Here is a 21701-nt window from a genome sequence, read left to right as displayed (position 1 = left end):
CTCTTCCTGACTGATTGGTAGAGTTCCACATCATATACATGCATTGAATAGAACAACTATTACTCTGAATGTAACATCACTGACCCATAACCCCCAACAACAACTGCTCCCCGGGCACTGATGACGTGAACATTTATTAAGACAGCCCCCCGCACCTCTCTGATTCAGAAGGGTTAGGTTAAATGCGGGAAACACATTTCGTTTGAATGCATTCAGGATACTAGGTATCCCCTTTCTCTTTCCACATTCTATGCTAGACTACAGTGATAGTTCATGATGAAATGATGCCCTCTAGCCCAAGTAAGAGGGAGTGTTCTGATATGTGATGCCAAACAATAAACTAACCCAAATTGTCTACAGTGTTGTTTCTCAATTTGTTGAATATTTTTTTTATTCCAAACACATCACAAACACATAGGATTCACATAATCAACCAAATCAACCACCTAATCAATTCAAATAATCAAGGCCAATATTATTTGAATCAAATGTGCTGGAACTAAAATAGAGTCAACTGAATAAAAATAAGTTGATGTTGGATAATGAACAATGCAAAAATAGCCTTTGTGCAAAACAAACTTCCAGAATTAATCAAGGCACTTTCATGTAGTAAAAACATTTAAAAGCCTTCATTGTTATACTCGCTTATGCATGGCAAGAATAAAAATACACCGAAGCTTTGCGGCTACAACAGTCTTCATCAGGGTGACAAACAATAGTGGTGTCCGACAACTTATTTGTATTATTTTGTATCTCATCCTATGATCAAAGAGCACTTAACTAAACTACTTAACTACATACCTAAGAAGCACTCTTGTGTCTCTAAAATAGAGAGGTAGAGAGGATGTTCTCAGAGTCAGAGGATGTAGCAGCGGAACTGTACAGGCGAGAGAGAGAGTCGGGCTTCACATTCTTAGACCCTGGGCGTTAGGAGATGGTGAAGTTGAACCTGGTGAATAACAGAGCCCAACGGGCCTGCCTAGAGTTAAGGCTCTTGGCTGTGCGGAGAAATTCCAAATTCTTATTGTCGGTCCAAACCAAAAATGGATGTTCCGCTCCTTCCAGACAGTTCCTCCAGTGCCATCTTGACCGCCAGATGTTCCTGGTTACCTACGTCGTAGTTTCTCTCAGTGGAGTTGAAACAAAAGGACAGGAAGGCACAGGGATGGAGCTTTTGGTCCTGGGCAGATTGCTGGGACAGGATGGCCCCCCCAAGGATTGACCTCAACCACAAACTGACGGGACGGGTCCGGATGGACAAGGATGGGGGCAGTAGTTAACTGATGCTTCAGATCCACAAAAGCCCTGTCAACAGCTGGGGACCAAGTGAACGGTACCTTGGGAGAAGTGAGTGCAGAGAGGGGAGCTTACAGGGTGCTGTAGCCAAAGATGAAGCGGCGGTAGAAATGATCAAACCCCGGGAAACATTGCAATTTCACTCTGGACGTGGGTTGGGGTCAATCCACCACCGCTCTCACTTTTTCAGGATCCATCTGGACATTTCCTTTAGTGATGACGTTCCCAGAAAGGAGGTGGTAGAGCGGTGAAAATGGCACTTCTCAGCTTTCACAAGCAATGGTTCTCCAGGATGCACTTAGGACTTGTCAGACATGGAGGATGTGTACTTGGTCAGATCGGGAGAATACAAGGATTTCGTTGAGGTAGACAAACCCAGAACAATTCAGCTTTTCAGCACATTGTTAACCAGGGCCTGGAAAACAGCGGGAGCGTTGTTTGAGCCCAAACGGCATGACCAGACACTCATAGTGTCCACTGGCCGTGTTGAAATCTGTCTTCCACTCGTCCCCCTCGCGTATCCTAACAAGATGGTAGGCATTCCGAAGGTCCAACGTGGAAAAGATGGTAGCCCCATGGAAAGGTTCGAAAGGAGAGGATTGGCAGGGGGTAACGATTCTTAATTGTGATGGCATTGAGGCCCCGGTAGCCGATGTATGGAGACAGGGTCTTGTCCTTCTTTCCCACAAAAAAACCCTGCGCTGGCAGGGGATACAGAAGGACGAATGCTACCAGCAGCCAGAGAGTCCTCAATGTACTCCTCCATGGCAACAGCTTGCAAGTTTGTCTTGACTTCCCAAATCAACCAGCATTTTTCCAAGCTCCTGGTTTTCCTAGTCTCTCTTTTCTAGTCCTTCCGGTTCTAACCTTTTGCCTGCCCTGACACTGAGCCCGCCTGCCTGACCATTCTGCTTGCCCCTGACCTCGAGCCTGCCTGCCGCTCTGTACCTTTTGGACTCTGACCTGGTTAGGAACTCTTGCCTGTACTTAGCCTGCCTCTTGCCTGTCCCTTCGTTGTTCAATAAATATCAGAGACTCGAACCATCTGCCTCCTGTGTCTGCATCTGGGTCTCGCCTTGTGTCATTATAGTACGAACTGGCCATGACTGACCCAGCAGACTCAGACCAGCTCTGTCATGTTGTCTCCCTGTAGGGAGCCACCATTAAAAGACATGAAGAGCTACTTCAGACTAGAAAAAAAATATGTACTTCAGACTAAAAAAGAGAGACTAGGAAAACCAGGAGCTTGGAAAAATTCTGCTTGACTTGGCAAGCAAGACAAACTGGCAACAGACAAACAGAGAACACAGGTATAAATACACTGAGGGTGATAGGGAAGATGGGTGACACCTGGAGGGAGGTGGAGACAATCACAAGGACAGGTGGAACAGATCAGGGTGTGACAGGAACTGGAATCAAAAGGACTGGGAATCAGCCAGACGTCAGCACAAAGCTCTTGTACAATGCATTCGGAATGTATTCGTACCATTTGACTTGTTTAACATTTTGCTATGTTACAGGCTTATTCTAAAATGGAATAAATCGTTTTTTACACACAATCTACACACAAAACCCAATAATGACAAAAAAAATCTATAAAAATTAAATACATTTTCAGCAAATGTATTGAAAATTCAAAACGGAAATATTGCATTTACATAATTTTTCTGATCCTTTCTCAGTACTTTGTTGAAGCACCTTTGGCAGCGATTACAGCCTCAAGTCTTCTTGGTTATGACGCTACAAGCTTGGCACACCTGTATTTGGGAGGTTTCTCCCATTCTTCTCTGCAGATCCTCTCAAGCTCTGTCAGGTTGGATGGGGAGCGTCTCTCCAGATATGTTCGATCGGGTTCAAGCCTCTGGCTGAGCCACTCAAGGACATTCAGAGACTCTCGAAGTCACTCCTGTGTTGTCTTGGTTGTGTGCCAGTGGTGGAAAAGGTACCCAAAAGTCATACTTGAGAAAAGTAAACATACCTTAATAGAAAAAGTTAAAGTGAAAGTCACCCAGTAAAATCCTACTTGAGTAAAAGTGTGGTTTGGTTTTAAACATACTTGGTTTATTGGTTATAAATATACTTAAGTATCAAAAGTAAATGTAATTGTTAAAATATACTAAAGTATCAAAAGTAAAAGTATAAATCATTACAAATTCCTTATATTAAGCAAACCAGACAGTATACATTTTGTAAATACTTTTATTAACAGATAGCCAGGGGTACACTCCAACACTCAGACATCATTTCCAAACAAAGCATGTGTTTAGCCAGATCAGAGGCAGTAGGGATGACCTGGGATGTTCTCTTGATAAGTGTGTGAATTAGACCATTTTCCTGACCTGCATTCAAAATGTAACGAGTACTTTTATGTGTCAGGGAAAATGTATAGAGTAAAAAGTACATCATTTTCTTTATGAATGTAGTGAAGTGAAGGTAAAAGTTGTCAAAAATATCAACAGTATAATAAAGTACAGATACCCCAAAAAACTACTTAAGTAGACCTTACAAGTATTTTTTACTGAAGTACTTTACACCACTGCTGTGTGCTTAGGGTCATTGTCCTGTTGGATGATGAATCTTCGCCCCAGTCTGAGGTCCTGAACGTTCTGGAGCCGGTTTTCATCAAGGATCTCTCTGTACTTTGCTCCGGTCATCTTTCCCTCGATCCTGACTAGTCTCGCAGTTCTTGCCACTGCAAAATATCCCCACAGCATGATGCTGTCACCACCATGCTTCACCGTAGGGATGGTGACAGGTTTCCTTCACACATGACACTTGACATTCAGAGTTCAATCTTGGTTTCATCAGACCAGAGAATCTTGTTTCTCATGGTCTGAGAGTCCTTTAGGTGCCTTTTGGCAAATTCCAGGCTGTCATGGCTGTCATGTGCCTTTTACTGAGGAGTGGTTTCCGTCTGGCCACTTTACCATAAAGGCCTGATTGGTGGAGTGCTGCAGAGATCGATGTCCTTCTGGAAGGTTCTCCCATCTCCACAGAGGAGCTCTGGAGCTCTGTCGGGTTCTTGGTCACCTCCCTGACTAAGACCCTTCTCCCCCGATTGCTCAGTTTGGCCGGTCGGGCAAATCTAGGAAGAGTCTTGGTGGTTCCGAAATGAATCCATTTAAGAATGATGGAGGTCACTGTGTTCTTGAGGACCTTCAATGCAGCAGAAATGTTTTGGTACCCTTCCACAGATCTGTGCCTCGGCACAATCTTCTCTCAGAGCTCTACGGACAATTCCTTCGACTTGGCTTGGTTTTTACTCTGACATGCACTGTCAACTGTGGGACCTTATACAGACCGGTGTGTGCCTTTCGAAATCGTGTCCAATCAATTGAATTTACCACAGGTGGACTCCAATCAAGTTGTAGAAACATCTCAAGGCTGATCAATGGAAACAGGATGCACCTGAGCTCAATTTCGAGTCTCATAGCAAAGAGTCTGAATGCTTATGCAAGTACGATATTTCTGTTTTTTATTTTCAATACATTTACAAACATTTTTAAAAACCAGTTTTCTCTTTGCCATTTTGCGGTTTTGTGTGTAGATTGATGAGGAACATGTTTTATTTAATCCATTTTAGAATAAAGCTGTAACGTAATAACATTTGGAAATAGTCAACGGGTCTGAATACTTTCCGAATGCGCTGTATAAGGCAGGTAGGTCTGTCTTTCTGCAACCCAGCAGTTGCGAGAGAAGTACATCTGGATTGCGTGTGTGTCTCTGGGTGTCAGAGAATATGTTCTAACATCAGATCACAGACAGTTATCTATCTCTTTTTTTATGTATGACCTCATAAGCAGAGTTCTGTAGTGCAGCCACTACACATCCTCCTACATACATACTGTACACACCCAACTATCTGACATGTCTGGTGAGGATGGAGATAGTGGGAGGGTTGGCTGGGGACATATGGAGGGAAATAGAAGACTGAGGAGAGAGTGGGGGAGAGAGGGGAGACGGGGAGAGTGTGTGGTTTAGGAGTGTCTGGGCAGGGAGATAGGTATCACCCGGCCTGAGACAGAGTGGAGAAGGAGAGAGGGAAGGGAGGGAGGGAAAGAGACAAAGAGCAAGCGAGAGAGAGAGAGGGGAAGAGTGAGGGAGAGAGGAAAGAGAGAGTTTTTAATTTAAGCAGATAGCCATGACTTCACTTTTTCACTGTCTGCCTGAAATCCTATGGACTTTGTCCTCCCAAATTCACAAGGTTTGGTTTGGCTCTCTCTTAGCGTGTCCTAACTTTCCTTCACTGTATACTGTTCTTCTTTATGACTTTGCCCTCTAGCTCCCTGTCTCATGTAATCACAAGGTTGATGGTTCAAGTCCTGCTTGAAAATGAGCCTGGAACATACACGGTTACTGTACTCAAATTTAGGAATGTTGTTGTTGTGAAAAGTGAATATTACTGCCTGCTACTGTTGCTGTAGACTCATGTAGTTGTTTGACGGAGTGATTTAGCCCGACTGCTAAGTAGTCAATTAATGGTACCTGAACTCTCTGCACTCTATCTTGCACTGACCCTACGCACATTCACTACACTATATATACACAACATATACACACACTCCCACACAAGCCCACACACATGCACATACACTACATTCACACACACGCACACACACACACATACCTACACAACACAAACACACATACATTACTCACGAACACACACTTTTACACGCATCATTTGCTGCTGCTACTCTGTTCTTTATTTTAGTCTTATTATTATCTATCCTGATGCCGAGTCACTGTCCCGATGCCGCCTTCAGTACTTATCTACCTCAAATACCTCGTACCTCTGTACATTGATCTGGTACTGGTACTCCCTGTGTATATAGTCTACACCAGTTGTATTCGGTGCGTTTGACAAATAAAGTTACATTTGATTCGATTTTGATATATTCTAGTGGTTAGCTGGCTCTCACAAGCTGCCTGCTGGTGAAAAGACAGATTTTGCTGCAGAGAGAACCTGGCTATGGAAGGTTTCCTCATTTCCTTCTTCTGTTTATGGAAAAGCCATCAGCCAGCCAGTGTGTGTGTATGCGTGCGTGTGCGTGTGTGTCCATGTGTGTGTGTGCGATAGTGTGTGTGTAGTACTCTAGAATGGTATGTGCTACCTGTAGGCTCAGTATGTCCTAAAATAAGTCACAGCTCAGTCAATCTTTTTCATTCCATTATAAATCAGAGCGCCAAAATGATTTCATAACAAATGTTATTGAAGAACAATACCATCATGGGCCCAACGTTCTGTTATGATGGAAAAGATGAGACAAATTATTTCAAAACCTTATATGAAGTTATTCAATCTTGTTGTTTTCTCATCAAGCTTTCCCTCAATGACATTACAAGCTTATACCTAAACATATTATTGTAGTGCTAAGGAATCAGATATCACAATAATATTCCCCTATTTAGTCCCCTATTAACAATCCCCTATTTTAGCTCCCTCTCTCAGTCCCCTAATGGCAGTACCCATAATAGTTCCCATTTTAGTCTCCACTTATTGTTGTGAGTCATGGCTAGCCTGGGTGGCATTATGTCAGACCTATGGTTACACAGCTCCCCCGAGGATACTGTCATGTAAAACCCTGTGGTTCTCCCTCTGGCAACAAACACAGAAAAAACATGCCTGGATGACACTAATAGGTAGGGGAAAGTGTTCACACATGTGTCCATGTGCACACACAGTCGCACACACAAACACTTTGGAACTGATGGTCTTATGACATCTGTTTGTGCTAAGGGGCGCTATTCCTGTGTTTTCCTCTCTCTCAGTCCCCACATCCCCTCTCCTTCTCTCCCTCAGTCCTCACAACCTCCCTTTCTCCCTCAATCCCCCACAAGATCCTGCTCCTCCAGTCCATCCCTCTCTCCAACCCTCCCTTCTACTCTCTGTCCCCACATCCCCTCTCCTTCTCTCCCTCAGTCCTCCCAACCTCCCTTTCTCCCTCAATCCCCCACAAGATCCTGCTCTTCCAGTCCCTCCCTCTCTCCACCCTCCCTTCTACTCTCTGTCCCCACTGCCTCCCTCTTCCCGACACTCCTCCCTCTTCTCGACACTCCTCCCTCTCCCTCCAGCTCTCCTACTGTGTTGTTTTCTTTCTTTCGGTCCCCATAACTTTCAGCAGTAACCCTGGAATCTTTCCAGTGTACTCAGCTGAGATGCATCCCGAAATGCCCAAAAGATGCACACACACACACACACACACACACACACACACACACACACACACACACACACACACAGACAAAGCTTTGGGCTGTCGCCTGGATCATAATCACATTGGCCCTTTGCGTATTGACAAAGTACAGTGTGTGCAGATAAAGGATTGACCAAGGACCATGTGATCCTGACGGCATGCAGCCTTTGAAAACTTTGCCAGATTATAATTCAAACCCTATGCCCTGATATCAGACCTCTACTTTCCCTCATCCTTTTGATCCTTCTCCCCTCCCCCCCACTCTCTCTTGTTTTTGAAGAACATGTTTCCACCAAATGTTGCAGGCTGAACAGTTACTATAGGGTGTTGTGTCTGAGTGGAATGAGGGAGAAAGGGAGAAGAGAAAGAGGGAGAGAGGGAAGAGAAGGAGAGGAGAAAGAGAGAGAGAGGGAAGAGAAGGAGAGGAGAAAGAGGGAGAGAGGGAAGAGAAGGAGAAGAAAAAGAGGGAGAGAGGGAAGAGAAGGAGAAAAAAAGAGGGAGAGAGGGAGAAGAGAAAGAGGGAGAGAGGGAGAGAGGGAGAGAAGGAGAGAGGGTGAGAAGGAGAGAGGGAAGAGAAGGAGAAGAGAAAGCCGGGAGAGAGGGACGAATATGGAGGATGTCTAAGGCCTGGGGTGTATGCCTCAGGAATGTATTTGGCAGTGGGTAAATACTGCAGGTAGCCTGAACACACACACACACGCTCACGCCCATTCAGTGCCACATGCTCATCTGTGCAGACAGTGAACCACTACTACTGTCTACTGCTACTGTACATGGAACCACAGCTCAGGAATACTAACAACCACAAACCTGAACCCATAAAGAAGGTATGTGTGCTTTGTCGGTTTCCTTCATGTACATGTGGTGTTTGTGAATGTTTTTGTGAGTGTTAAGTGAGATTTAGTGGAAAATAAATGCGTTGATTATTATACTGGCAAATGTATAATTGCAGTTACTGCAGGCTATAAATGTCTGTATCTTATGTTGTTACTGACAGGCAGAATAATGTTGATGTGTATGACGGTGCTATAATCCAAACTGCCCCTACCTCAATGAGAGAAGTGTTGATCATGCGACTCTGAATGTGAATGTTACCATTCTGAAACTTACAGTTTAAGGACACCCTGATGATGCAGTCTCTGTCATCTATGCGTGTGCATGCTTATTTTGTGTATTCTTATTTTGTGTGTGTGTGTGTGTGTGTGTGTGTGTGTGTGTGTGTGTGTGTGTGTGTGTGTGTGTGTGTGTGTGTGTGTGTGTGTGTGTGTGTGTGTGTGTGTGTGTGTGTGTGTGTGTGTGTGTGGCTGCCTGTGTGCGTGCGTGCGTGCGTGCGTGTGTCTGTGATTATGTGCATGTGTGACATTTTTGTCCACTGTGTATTATTAAGTTTGCAGCTGTGCATGTGGAAAAATATGGATACACATTCCTCTCTCTCCATCACAGATGTGTGTCTGCAACTTACAACAACAAATGGCAGGAGGGCAAACTCATACCTCAATACCTCAGCTGTATTAAGATGTTAATTAAGCAAAGAAAGTTAGTCGCTGTCTCACACTGTGACGTCACCTAGTCAACTGACTCTCCAGGAGTGACAAGTTACAGTAGCTTCTAACTCTCAAAGTTTCTATGGCTCAGAGTGTTTCGAATTGTTGTGAAAAAGCCTTGAGGCCTATGGTTTCTTCATTTTTCTCACCGAAATGTTGTGATCGAAACCTGTGTTTCGGATCCTGCGATGGAATTATCCAAGTAGCTGTGTTCATGGCTGTGGTGTGGGTCGGGTCTGGTCCTTGCACTGGTTCTTTGTATTTGTATATAGATAAACAATATATAACAACTATTATCACTATCCCCAGGTTGTCTTACAGTATCACCATGGTTGTACAAGTGTCGGTGCTGTCCCTAGTCCTCACTGTAGCCCTGGGTCTGATGCTGAGTGTCTGCAGGCCTGTGTGTGGCACCCCAGGGACAACCCAGGACCTGGACTATGGAGGGGTTCCTCTCTGGATCAACCGTCTTCTGGGGGAACCCTCTGTATTCAGCCTGAGGGGCCGAATGGACCGGGCATGGTACAAATAAAACATTGATACATTAATTTACTGTGACAACAGTCTGAAGGTCGTGGTGCTTTAAATCATTTATAAATGAAATGCACTTGCAAATCCGTGAGTTGCTTTAGCTGGTGCTTCGGGATTGGGTAATGTTTAGACATCATTCAATGGCAAAGTATCACATGTATTTCCTAGATTATTTACATATGTCATAGATCCGAGTAAAGACAGATATTTATCTGTGTGTGATCCAGGTACAGAGCCAACAACCCCCAGTCCTGCCCTGACCTGTGTGACTGTCCTATCCAGTGGCCCTCAGCTCTGTACTGTGACCACAGAGACCTGGGAGAGCTGCCGGACAGCATGCTTTACAATACACAATACCTGTTTCTGCAGGTAATACACACCACATGCAAGCACATGCACAAAGGGGTCTGAGACACCTGTCTGAAAGACTGCCAGGCACCACACGGTTCCTATACAGGTGTCGGATCTTAATTTGAGCCAATAATCCTGCAGCAAGAGAACATTTTAATTATTATGTATATTATAAGTCATGGACATTTTTTATAGGGGTTAGATATATTTTTCCTTAGAGCAAATCAAATATGACATTTTAAAGTGGAAATTACAAACTTTAGAAGCCTTATTAAACCTTGAATACACTGCTGTGCAGTAAAATTCGCAGCAACAAAATGAAGATCCTACATCTATAGGTAACACACAGCTTATGGGTGTGTGTTTTCTCAGGGCAACAACATCTCGTCCCTGCCCTCCTCCTCTCTCACCAACTCCACAGGACTCCGCTGGCTCATCCTGGATGATAACCGTCTGCAGACAGACGGGCTGCAGACCTCCACGCTGCAGAACCTGACCCAGCTCCAATACCTGTTCCTCAACCACAATAAGCTGACTGTTGTACCCTCTGGCTTGCCCAGGAGCCTGCGGCAGCTCCGACTGGCACACAACCTCATCACCAGCATCTCCCCGGGAACCTTCGGGAACTTACATAATCTTACATTGCTGCTACTGCAGGGGAATAGGTTGAACGTGATTACAGAGACTGACTTCACAGGTAAGTGCCTTCGCTCTGCTTCCATTCTGAGATATTATATTTTATGCCAAAACATATGACACCTTTTCTGACATATCTTAAAAATAACAGCCTCAAAGGTAACAGCTCTGAACATGCTTGTTCTGGTACCCTCTCTCCCATCCTCCCTCTCTCCTTCTCCCTCCACCTCTCCCTCCTCCCCCACCAGGCCTGGTGTCTCTTAACCTGTTGAGCCTGAGCGGGAACCTCTTCTCCTCCTTCCCCTCCCACCTTCCTCCCTCCATCCAGCAGCTCTACCTCTCCAACAACTCTCTGTCTGGCCTGGGGGAGGAAAGTCTACAGGGCTTTACTAATCTCAGGTAACACACACACGTACAGATGCAAGCATGCAAACACACACACACACACACACACACACATTATTTCAGTCTGATATGCATCACACCTCTCTGATATTATCACAAATTGTGGTTATTTTGTTCTCTAATATTGAAAGTTACTCTGGATAAGAATGTGGCTTTAATGTAAATGTAGTGTGTGTGTGTGTGTGTGTGTGTGTGTGTGTGTGTGTGTGTGTGTGTGTGTGTGTGTAGGTACCTGCGTCTGAGCCGCTGTGGTTTAGTGAGCCCTTCCCTCCACCCCCAATCCTTCAACCTGTCTTCCCTTGTGGAGCTGGATCTCTCTTACAACAAGCTGACAACCATCCCCCTGGTTCCTCTCACACTACAGTACCTGTACTTGGAGGCCAACCACATACAAGGTAAGACTACACATACACTCCCGTACACGCGCACGTGCACACATAGACAATCTAAGGAGTGGAGAAAACATCTGTGAGGGGTTGACCAGGGGAGTAAGATCCAGCCAGGTCACCCGTGAAACAAGTCAGTATTCGACGTCCATCCATGTCGAAGGACATAGGGAGATGATGTGGAAACCGGCCACTAGGGGCGTAAGCATCTTTTGTTCGAATCCAGCGATTGAAAGTTGTTTTGAGAATTTTTATTTAAGCATATCCCAAACCTTAAAATGTACCTTAACCATTCAGAGTTAATGCATAACCTCAAGATTTCGGAGTTCATGCTTCAACTTAACCCTAAACTTAAAATGTTAAGTTCATGCCTAAACGTAACCTTAAACACTTCAAATTTGACGTTTGGAACAACTGCAGAATTTGATGTTTGAGACACATGGATGAAGAGACTAATTCTGACATGAGACTTTGAGAGCTAGATGGTAAGATCAGCCAAATATCATGCTCTTTCCATCTCTCTCTGAGAAAAACAATCCTTGTGTTGTGCCTCCAAATATTTCCAAATGACGAAGCTGATCAAATTATGAACACCTGAATGCTTCTCTTGAACTGCAAATCAGCACATGAGGAGTGGATGTAACTTCCTGCCTCATCTTCAATAACAAACCTGTGAATCTCACAATTGGCCACTCGTTCGCTCAGCCGTGTCTCCTTGACAAAACACTGTTAGGATTCCTGGATTCCTGTTCTGGCTTGGATGTTTGGCCTACAGAGGGAGAGGGAAAGAGGGGGAGAGAGGGAGAGAGAATGACAAGAGAGAAAAACAGAGGTAGAGGTACAGTGCCTTCAGAAAGTATTCACAACCTTTAACTTTTTTTTCACATTTTGTTGTGTGACAGCCCGAATTTAAAGTGGTTTACATGTGGATTTAGTGTCACTGGCATACACACAATACCCCCTAATCTCAATGTGGAATTAGGTTTTTAGACATTTTACAAATTCATTCAAATAAATGGAAAGCTGAAATGACTTGAGTCAATAAGCATTCAAGCCCTTTGTTAAGGCAAGCCTAAATAACCTAATAAAAGTCAGATAATAAGCAGTGGTGTAAAGTACTTAAGTAAAAATAATTTTAAGTACTACGTAAGTCGTTTTTTAGGGTTTCTGAACTTTTTTTTTACTATTTATATTTTTGACAACGTTTACTTTCACGTCACTACATTCCTAAAGAAAATTATGTAATTTTCACTCCTTACATTTTCCCTGACACCCAAAAGTACTCGTTACATTTTGAATGCTTAGCAGGACATGAAAGTTGTCTAATTCACACAGAACATCCCTGGTCATCCCTACTGCCTCTGATTTGGCGGACTCACTAAACACACATGCTTCATTTATAATGATGTCTGAGTGATGGAGTGTGCCCCTGGCTATCCATAATTTTAAAAATAAGAAAATTATGCTGTCTTTTGATAAGTATATTTTAAACCAAGTAGTATACTTAAGTAGTATTTTACTGGGTGACTTTCACTTTCATTTTTGATCAACTTTTACTTTTACTCAAATATGACATTTGGGTACTTTTTCCACCACTGATAATAAGTTGCTTGACTAACTCTGTGCTGAATAATGGTTTTAAGAAGATGTTTAAATGACCACCCCTGTCTCTGTACCCCACACAAACAATTATCTGTAAGGTCGTTCAGTCAAGCAGTGAAGCACAATTTCAAAGACAAAGAACAGGAAGGTTTTCCAATGTCTTGCAAAGAATGGCACTTATTGGATGATGGCTAAAACATTTTTAAAAAACAGAGAGTAAGGAGGAGACATAGGGAGACGGCAGATATAGGTGAGAATTTTCTGAAGATCAACAACATTTTTATCCATTCGACAGGGGTGGATTTTTCTTTTGGCAAACTTTCTTTATTGCGACAAATGATGATGGAAACTGTGTTTTTCGATTAAATGATGATTGGCGAATAATTTTGAAGATACGTGCGGCACGTGATGTCATCACAAGCTCCACTCCACATTTCATTCTAAATGCCTGCTAAATCCATTTTTTAACTATCAAAATAATGTTTCTTTGCAGGATCCTTGTCCTGACTTTCAAGAATGGTTGAATTGCTTCAAATTGCTTTTCTGGTTGGCTGGATGCAAGTTTCACCATCCAATTATTTACCGTGCAAGTTTCATAATGGCACGGCCCGTGGCAATAATGTGGCACATTATATTGCACACTAGTCTATTCTTGAATTCTATCCCATGCTGGCTTTCATCGGCTACCTGAGACATGAAACAGATAGATGGGAGGGCATACAGGATGTTGCCAATTTATTAATGCGCAACTTGCCTAAATGGGTAGTGGAAACACTACAGTTTTATTCAACATCATTACGTCCAGCTGTGACGTTGTTACATTCAGCTGTTTATATCGACACAAGGTAGATACATGGAAATGCACCCTAGCAGGCATTTGTCACATCTATTTTCCATGCAAGCTTTCTAAATGTCGACAAAAAAAATCAAGGGAGAAGTTCATGGAAACATACTGTATCTACTGAATGTCCCTTTGAGCATGGTGAAGTTATTATTGCACTCTGGAGGGTGTGTTAATACACCCAGTCACTACAAAGATACAGGCATCCTTCCTAACTCAGTTTACGGAGAGGAGGAAAACCACTCAGGGATTTCACCATGAGGCCAAACTACACTGGAGTTACTTACCAAGGTGATATTGAATGTTCCTGAGTGGCCTAGTTACAGTTTTGACTTAACTCGGCTTGAAAATCAATGTCAAGACTTGAAAAAGTCTGTCTAGCAAAGATCAACAACCAACTTGACAGAGCTTGAAGATTTTTTGAAGATTGTACGATCCAGGTTTGCAAAGCTCTTCGAGACTTACACGGAACCCACACCGGCTGCTTGCGTGCTCCATCGTGTGTAAATGTATTTTGTCCCAACCACGCTAAACGCAATCACGACACGCAGGTTAAAATATCAAAATAAAATCTCAATTTGGGGACAGGTCAAAAAGCATAAAATGTTTATGGCAATTTATCTAGCTAGCTTGCACTTGCTAGATAATTTGTCCTATTTAGCTTGCTTGCTGTTGCTATCTAGTTTGTCCTGGGACATAAACATTGAGTTGTTATTTTACCTGAAATGCACAAGGTCCTCTACTCAAAAAATGAATCCACACATAAAACGGTCAACCGAATCGTTTCTTGTCATCTCTCCTCCTTTCAGGCTTTTTCGTCTTTCGTCTTTCAGTCACCCATGTGGGTATAACCGATGAGGAGATGGCACGCCGGTACCTGCTTCTATAAACCAATGAGGAGATGGGAGTGGCAGGACTTGCAGCGCGATCTGCGTCACAATTAGAACTGACTTCTAAGCCCTTGGCAACACAGACGCTCGTTGGTGCGAGCAAGCAGTGTGGGTGCAATAATTTAATAATATAGATTTCTACATTTATTTTGCAACGCTCGCGCATGCGATGCGGGTGCTGTAGTCAAGGTATTACTCAGAAGGACAGCTTCCAAAGGTGATTCTAACATGTATTCACTCAAGAGGTTGAATACTCCTTTAATTAAGATATTTTAGTATTTTATGTTCCATTATTAACATTTTAAAAATGTTCTTCAACTTTGACATTACAGAGTATTTTTAAGTCAATCATTGACAAAAAATGGCACTTTGTAAACACAACAAAATGTGGAAAAAGTCAAGGGTGTGAAAATGTTCTGTAGGCACTGTAGAGGAACAGACAGAGAGGCGGGGTTAGAGACACAGAAATAAAAAGAGAGAGAGAAAGCAAGAGAAATAAAGATGGAGTGTGAGCTTGTTTTCCGCAAGGCTCTCCAGGAGACATGAGTCAGCACAATAACCTGGTATGTGTGTCTGGTCTGGTCTGACAGAGAGCTAAACACAAGACATTCACCAAGAGAAAAACACTCACCTCACTGTCTAGCATCCCGACAGCTAGCTACTGTTGTCTACCCTCTGCCAAACGTACCCTTCTGCCAATAGCTATAGGCAGGAACAGGAGGTAGAGAGGAGATTACGTTTTCTCTCCTCCTCTTTTTTAAGATAGCTGTAGCTGCTTTTTGGATTTGGCATCAACTACTGTAACATGTTGTGGTTTCTGCTCCTAATAGAATAGGATACTGTAGCTGTATCCAGCTTCTGATCAGGCAAATCCTCCTCATACAGTCTGTCATTTCAGGAACAATGATGGCAGTACACTCAAAATACTGTGACAACTCTCAATTGGAGGAACTGGGTTTAAGTTATGTTCATGTATTATAAAAATATACTTTGTGAAGTAAGAGTATATGAGTGGGAATGTCATTACTGGGTATAGGGTGTGAGTGCATGTAAAAAACCATACTGTCCTCTGTTCTCTTTGTCCTCTATCCTTTCTATCCTCTCTGTCCTCGCTCTGCTCTTTGTCCTCTGCAGAGTTTAACATCTCTAGTTTCTGTCGGGAGGTGGGTCCTCTGTCGTACTCCAGGATGAGGATCCTTCGTCTGGACGGGAACAAGATGTCCTATCATCTACTACCACCTGAATGGGTCTACTGCCTCCGAGTCCTGCACCACATATACATCTAACCCTGACCTCGTACCTCTAACCCTCTGACCCTGCCACAACCCTGCTTTGAAGCTTACCTGGAAAGATTCTGTCAAGATTCCACAGGTCTGAACATTCAGAAATTAACACACACACACATGCACATCAGTACGTCATTCAAACGCACATCCTTCAAACACACATCACTCATGCCCACTCGGACGCACGTTTGGACACACACAAACGCAAGCAAACGCTTACATGCTCTCAGAACAGGTCTTCAATACTCAATACATTTATTTTTTTTGTTATTTTTTTTATCCTCCAGGAGTAGAGCTGATGCTCATTTAATGTTGTTTTGCTAGTCTCACTGTAGCCACTTCATCCTGTAACACAGTCTGATCAGTGTATGAAGCACGTAGTCATTAAAATCATCCACAAACATCACCCACCAAGGCTTGTTAATACATCACAGTACTGTAGAGTCAACTTGGAGTTGAACTGATCCAACACACACGTATTAATGCGCACATTGTATGCGTTTTGTTACTGTCAAGTTTTACAATATCATCAATGTTTTGCTCTAAGGTCAAATGATGTGCTCTATCGGATGTATGACTGTAACGCATTGTTTTTGCATATGAACAGAACAATAAAAGTTACACCATTATCAATTGTTTTTACTGTGTTTTTACGAGTGATGTAGACATGAAATACTATCTGTTTCATATAACACAAAACCTTTGTCAATCCAGAGCGTTAGTCTCTATAAACCTAGATTGGTCTCATTAGTCTAGATCCTGTTCCTGTTTGCTCTATGGGTAGCTAGCGCTCGGTATGAGAGACACAAAAACTATACCTTCACTATGAACACAGCCCATAACGGCCTGCTGTTATATTCATGGTAACACAAGGTTTGTTATTCCTGAATATCAGTTTCCTAGACCTAGAAATCACACATAATATAACCCTATCCCTAGACACACATTAATAGAGGTATAGGTTGCCCAACATTCTGGAAGAAAATCAGCTTTGGCTTATGGTTTGCATATTATCACAAATAAAGTTTTAGGGTAGTCAACTGACATTAGCTTTAGCTGTAAGCTAGCCAGCTGAATGTAATATATTTTGCTAGCTAACTAGCAAGCTAACAGGTATCTTTGTTGTAAATTGGTGTACCCTGTATAAGGACATTGTTTTGCCAAACAGTAAATGAATAAATATTTTCAATATGTCTACATGCCATGTGTCATTATTCAACTGTGCTTATTAAGCAAAATTACAGGGCCTTCAGAAAGTATTCATACCCCTTGACCTATTCCACATTTTGTCGTGTTACAGCCTGAATTCAAAATGGATTAAATGGATTATTTTTCACCCATCTACACACAATACCCCATAATGACAAAGTGAAAACATGTTTTAAGAAATATTTATAGATGTATTGAAAATTAAATACAGAAATAACTATTTTACATAAGAATTCAAACCCCTGAGTCAATACTTTGTAAAAGCACATTTGGCAGCACTTACAGCTGCGAGTCTTTCTGTAATGTCAAAGTTGAAGAAAAATGTCTACATTTAATTTTATTTATGGAAAATAAATCACTAATATATGTTGATTAGATAAGTATTCAACCCCATGTGTCAATACATGTTAGAATCACATTTTGGCAGAGCTTACAGCTGTGTTTTTGTTATAGAGCACCTCCTCTCAACTGCCCACTGCACTGAGGCTAGGGAACATGGTCACCACTGATAAATCCATGATAATCGAACATTTCAAGAAGCATTCCTCAAGGGCTGGCCATGCCTTCCTCCTGGCTACTCCAACCCCGGCCAACAGCTCTGCCCCCCCGCAGCTACTCGCCAAAGCCTCCCCAGCTTCTCCTTCACCCAAATCCAGACAGTAGATGTTCTGAAAGAGCTGCAAAACGTGGACCAATACAAATCAGCTGGGCTAGACAATCTGGACCCTCTCTTTCTAAAACTATCTGCCGCCATTTTTGCAACCCCTATTACCAGCCTGTTCAACCTCTCTTTCGTATCGTCCGAGATCCCTAAAGATTGGAAAGCTGCCACGGTCATCCACCTCTACAAAGAGGGTGACACCCTAGACCCAAACTGTTACAGACCTATATCCATCCTGCCCTGCCTATCTAAAGTCTTCGAAAGCCAAGTCAATAAACAGGTCACTGACCATTTCGAATCCCACCGTACCTTCTCCGCTGTGCAATCCGGTTTCCGAGCCAGTCACGGGTGCACCTCAGCCATGCTCAAGGTACTAAACGATATCATAACCGCCATCGATAAAAGACAGTACTGTGCAGCCGTCTTCATTGATCTGGCCAAGGCTTTCGACTCTGTCAATCACCGTATTCTTATTGGCAGACTCATTAGCCTTGGTTTTTCTAATGACTGCCTCGCCTGATTCACCAACTACTTTGCAGACAGAATTCAGTGTGTCTCTATGGGGGTACCACAGAGTTCAATTCTCAGACCGACTCTTTTTTCTGTATATATCATTGATGTTGCTCTTGCTGCGGGCGATTCCCTGATCCACCTCTACGCAGACGACACCATTCTGTATACATCTGGCCCTTCCTTGGACACTGTGCTAACTAACCTTCAATCGAGCTTCAATGCCATACAACACTCCTTCCGTGGCCTCCAACTGCTCTTAAACGCTAGTAAAACCAAATACATGCTTTTCAACCGTTCGCTGCCCACACACGCTCGCCAGACTAGCATCACCACCCAGGACGGTTCCGGCCAAGAATATATGGACAACTATAAATACCTAGGTGTCTGGCTAGACTGTAAACTCTCCTTCCAGACTCATATTAAACATCTCCAATCCAAAATCAAATCTAGAATTGTCTTTCTATTTTGCAACAAAGCCTCCTTCACTCACGCCGCCAACCTTACCCTAGTAAAACTGACTGTCCTACCGATCCTCGACTTTGGCGATGTCATCTACAAAATAGCTTCCAACACTCTACTCAGCAAACTGGATGCAGTCTATCACAGTGCCATCCGTTTTGTTTCCAAATCACCTTATACCACCCACCACTGGGACCTGTATGCTCTAGTTGGCTGGCCCTCGCTACATATTCGTTGCCAGACCCACTGGCTCCAGGTCATCTATAAGTCTATGCTAGGTAAAGCTCCGCCTTATCTCAGTTCACTGGTCATGATAACAACACCCACCCATAGTGGGTACGTTCCAGCAGGTATATCTCACTGGTCACCCCCAAAGCCAACACTTCTTTGGCCGTCTTTCCTTCCAGTTCTCAGCTGCCAGTGACTGGAACGAATTGCAAAAATCGCTGAAGTTGGAGACTTTTATTCCCTCACCAACTTTAAACATCAACTATCTGAGCAGGTAACCGATCACTGCAGCTGTACATAGTCCATCTGTAAATAGCCTACCCAATCTACCTACCTTCTCCCCATACTGTTTTTATTTAATTTACTTTTCTGCTCTTTTGCACACCAGTATCTCTACTTGCACATCATCATCTGCTCATTTATCACTCCAGTGTTCATCTGCTAAATTGTAATTATTTGCTCCTATGGCCTATTTATTGCCTACCTCCTCGTGCCTTTCTTTTTTCTACTGTGTCATTGACTTTGTATTATTGGCTTGTTTATTGTTTACTCCATGTGTAACTCTGTGTTGTTGTCTGTGTCACACTGCTTTGCTTTATCGTGGCCAGGTCGCAGTTGCAAATGAGAACTTGTTCTCAACTACCTTAGCCTACCTGGTTAAATAAAGGTGAAAAAATGTTTAAATAAAATAATAGTCTCTAAGAGCTTTCCACACCTGAATTGTGCAACATTTGCCCATTACTCTTTTTAAAATTATTCAAGCTCTTTCAAATTGGTTGATGATCATTTCTAGTCAACCATTTTCAGGTCTTGCCATAGATTATCAAGTAGATTTAAGTCAAAATTGTAACTCGGCCATTCAGAAACATTCATTGTCTTCTTGGTAAGCAACACCATTGTAGATTTTGTCCTGTGTTTTAAGTTATTGTCCTGCTGAAAGGTGAATTCATCTCCCAGTGCCAGTGTATTGTGGAGTAACTACAATGTTGATCCATTCTCAGTTTTCTCCTGTTACAGCCACTACACTGTAACTGTTTTAAACTCACCATTGGCCTCAGGGTGAAATCCTTGAGCTATTTACTTCCTCACCAGCAACTGAGTTAGAAAGGACGCCTGTATATTAGTAGTGACTGCGTGTATTGATACAGCATCCAAAGTGTAATTAATAACTTCATCATACTCAAAGTGATATTTAATGATTTTTTTTTTTTTTTTACCCATCTACCAATAGGTGCCCTTCTTTGCAAGGCATTGGAAACCCTCCTTGGTCTTTGTGGTTGAATCTGTGTTTGAAATTCACTGCTCGACAGATGGACCTTACAGATCATTTAATGTGTGGGGTACAGGGATGAGGTAATCATTCAAAAATCATATTAAGCACTATTAATGCCAACAGAGTCAATGCAATTGACTCCTGAACTTATTTAGGCTTACCATAAGAAAGGGGTTGAATACTTTTTGACTCAAGACATTCAACACATCACACAAGCCACTGGCCATAAAAGCCTGTGGCTCCATCCCAAATGGCATGCAATTTTCTACATAGATCACCACTTTTGAGCAGAGCCCTATGAAATGTCATGCCAGCGATGACTGCACTCTAGCAGGGATTAAGTCATGGTGAGGAGGGAGGAGGGCTGTGTAAGGAAACTCTCTGGTTCTATCATGGTCCTGGGCACATTGTTGTACACGCTACCCTAAAACACAGCATCGTCACAGCTCCATTACACTGACTTTCCACATCTCAACTCTCCTGTTGTCCGTGTCAGGACACAGGCATATTTCCATCAAGTTTGTGGCCGGTTGCTGTTGGAGTGAATTGAGGCTTTGCTTTGCAGTTCTATGTGTTGTAGAGTTACTTAATGTTAAGATACTGGCTGTGTCTGAAATCTGGCTTGCCTACTACTAACATTAACTGCATACGGTGTATTAATGGTACTGCATACTATTTAGAACGTACTGTTTAGTAAAAATGAGCAACAAATAACAGCATTTCATCCTACTGAGAATATGGCATATCATTGCGCAATTGCATGGATTTCTGCCATCCTTTTGTTTTGGTACAGCACGTTCCCTCAGCTGATTATCAACTGTTGCCAGACACACGGGTGCAGCGAACTCTACTAGATGAAAACTGAAATGATACTGAATTGTTTTTTATTTACAACGCAAGCACAGGTATTCAAACAAGGCCACTGTCTCCCTGGCCTGGACCTATACCAGGAACCGGTTTGCAGCCTCCTCTGTTTTCTGGTTCAGAGGCGACGGGGTATATTCCACACAACCTGTTTCTGCATTCCCTGGCCCTGTAGTGTTAGAGTGTTTAGAGCCCTGGCTTATATTTAGCTGTTCTCTGGGTTGCAGAGTTAGTGAATGTTAAGCTCCTGTCTCCCTGGCCTGGAACCATCTCTGTCTGTTCTTCTATTTGCGGCGCTACTCCCTGCCTCTGTTGTGTGAGTCTGGCCTGTAGTGTTGGTCTATTTAGTATCCTGGGTTAGCTGTTCCCTCTGTTGTACTGTTGGTGTATAAGCCCCAGCAGCTCACGCTCTACTTCCTCTTTGCTCACCTCCCCCCCTTCCTTACCCCAGACACCTGAGCCCTCCCTCACACCCATCCCACTTTTTTCCCTTCTCCAAGCCCTCCCTTCATCCTCTCACCCCGTGCCT

General features: G+C 43.1%; 1 protein-coding gene across 1 annotated transcript; it reads left to right on the top strand.

Annotated features, from left to right (window-relative positions):
* Positions 1-7786: 7786 nt before the first annotated feature.
* On the top strand, positions 7787-16594 carry zgc:113307 (lumican). The gene is made up of 7 exons (XM_020496694.2): positions 7787-8320; positions 9347-9559; positions 9796-9937; positions 10292-10616; positions 10804-10954; positions 11189-11355; positions 15814-16594. Exons 2-7 carry the CDS (start codon positions 9366-9368, stop codon positions 15963-15965), a joined length of 1131 nt encoding a protein of 376 aa, XP_020352283.1. The 5' UTR covers positions 7787-8320; positions 9347-9365; the 3' UTR covers positions 15966-16594.
* Positions 16595-21701: the final 5107 nt, after the last annotated feature.

This window comes from Oncorhynchus kisutch, linkage group LG1 (assembly GCF_002021735.2).
Source record: "Oncorhynchus kisutch isolate 150728-3 linkage group LG1, Okis_V2, whole genome shotgun sequence".
Classification (NCBI taxonomy): domain Eukaryota; kingdom Metazoa; phylum Chordata; class Actinopteri; order Salmoniformes; family Salmonidae; genus Oncorhynchus; species Oncorhynchus kisutch.
The sequence above is the reverse complement of the archived record's forward strand: the minus strand, read 5'-3'. Positions and strand labels throughout refer to the sequence as shown.

Excerpts from the sequence above, each read along its gene's own strand:
- zgc:113307 (XM_020496694.2), top strand. The coding sequence starts at position 9,366 with ATGGTTGTACAAGTGTCGGTGCTGTCCCTAGTCCTCACTGTAGCCCTG. Across the intron at positions 9,560-9,795 it reads GGCCGAATGGACCGGGCATG|GTACAGAGCCAACAACCCCC; the intron begins GTACAAATAAAA and ends TGTGTGATCCAG. Across the intron at positions 10,617-10,803 it reads TACAGAGACTGACTTCACAG|GCCTGGTGTCTCTTAACCTG; the intron begins GTAAGTGCCTTC and ends CTCCCCCACCAG.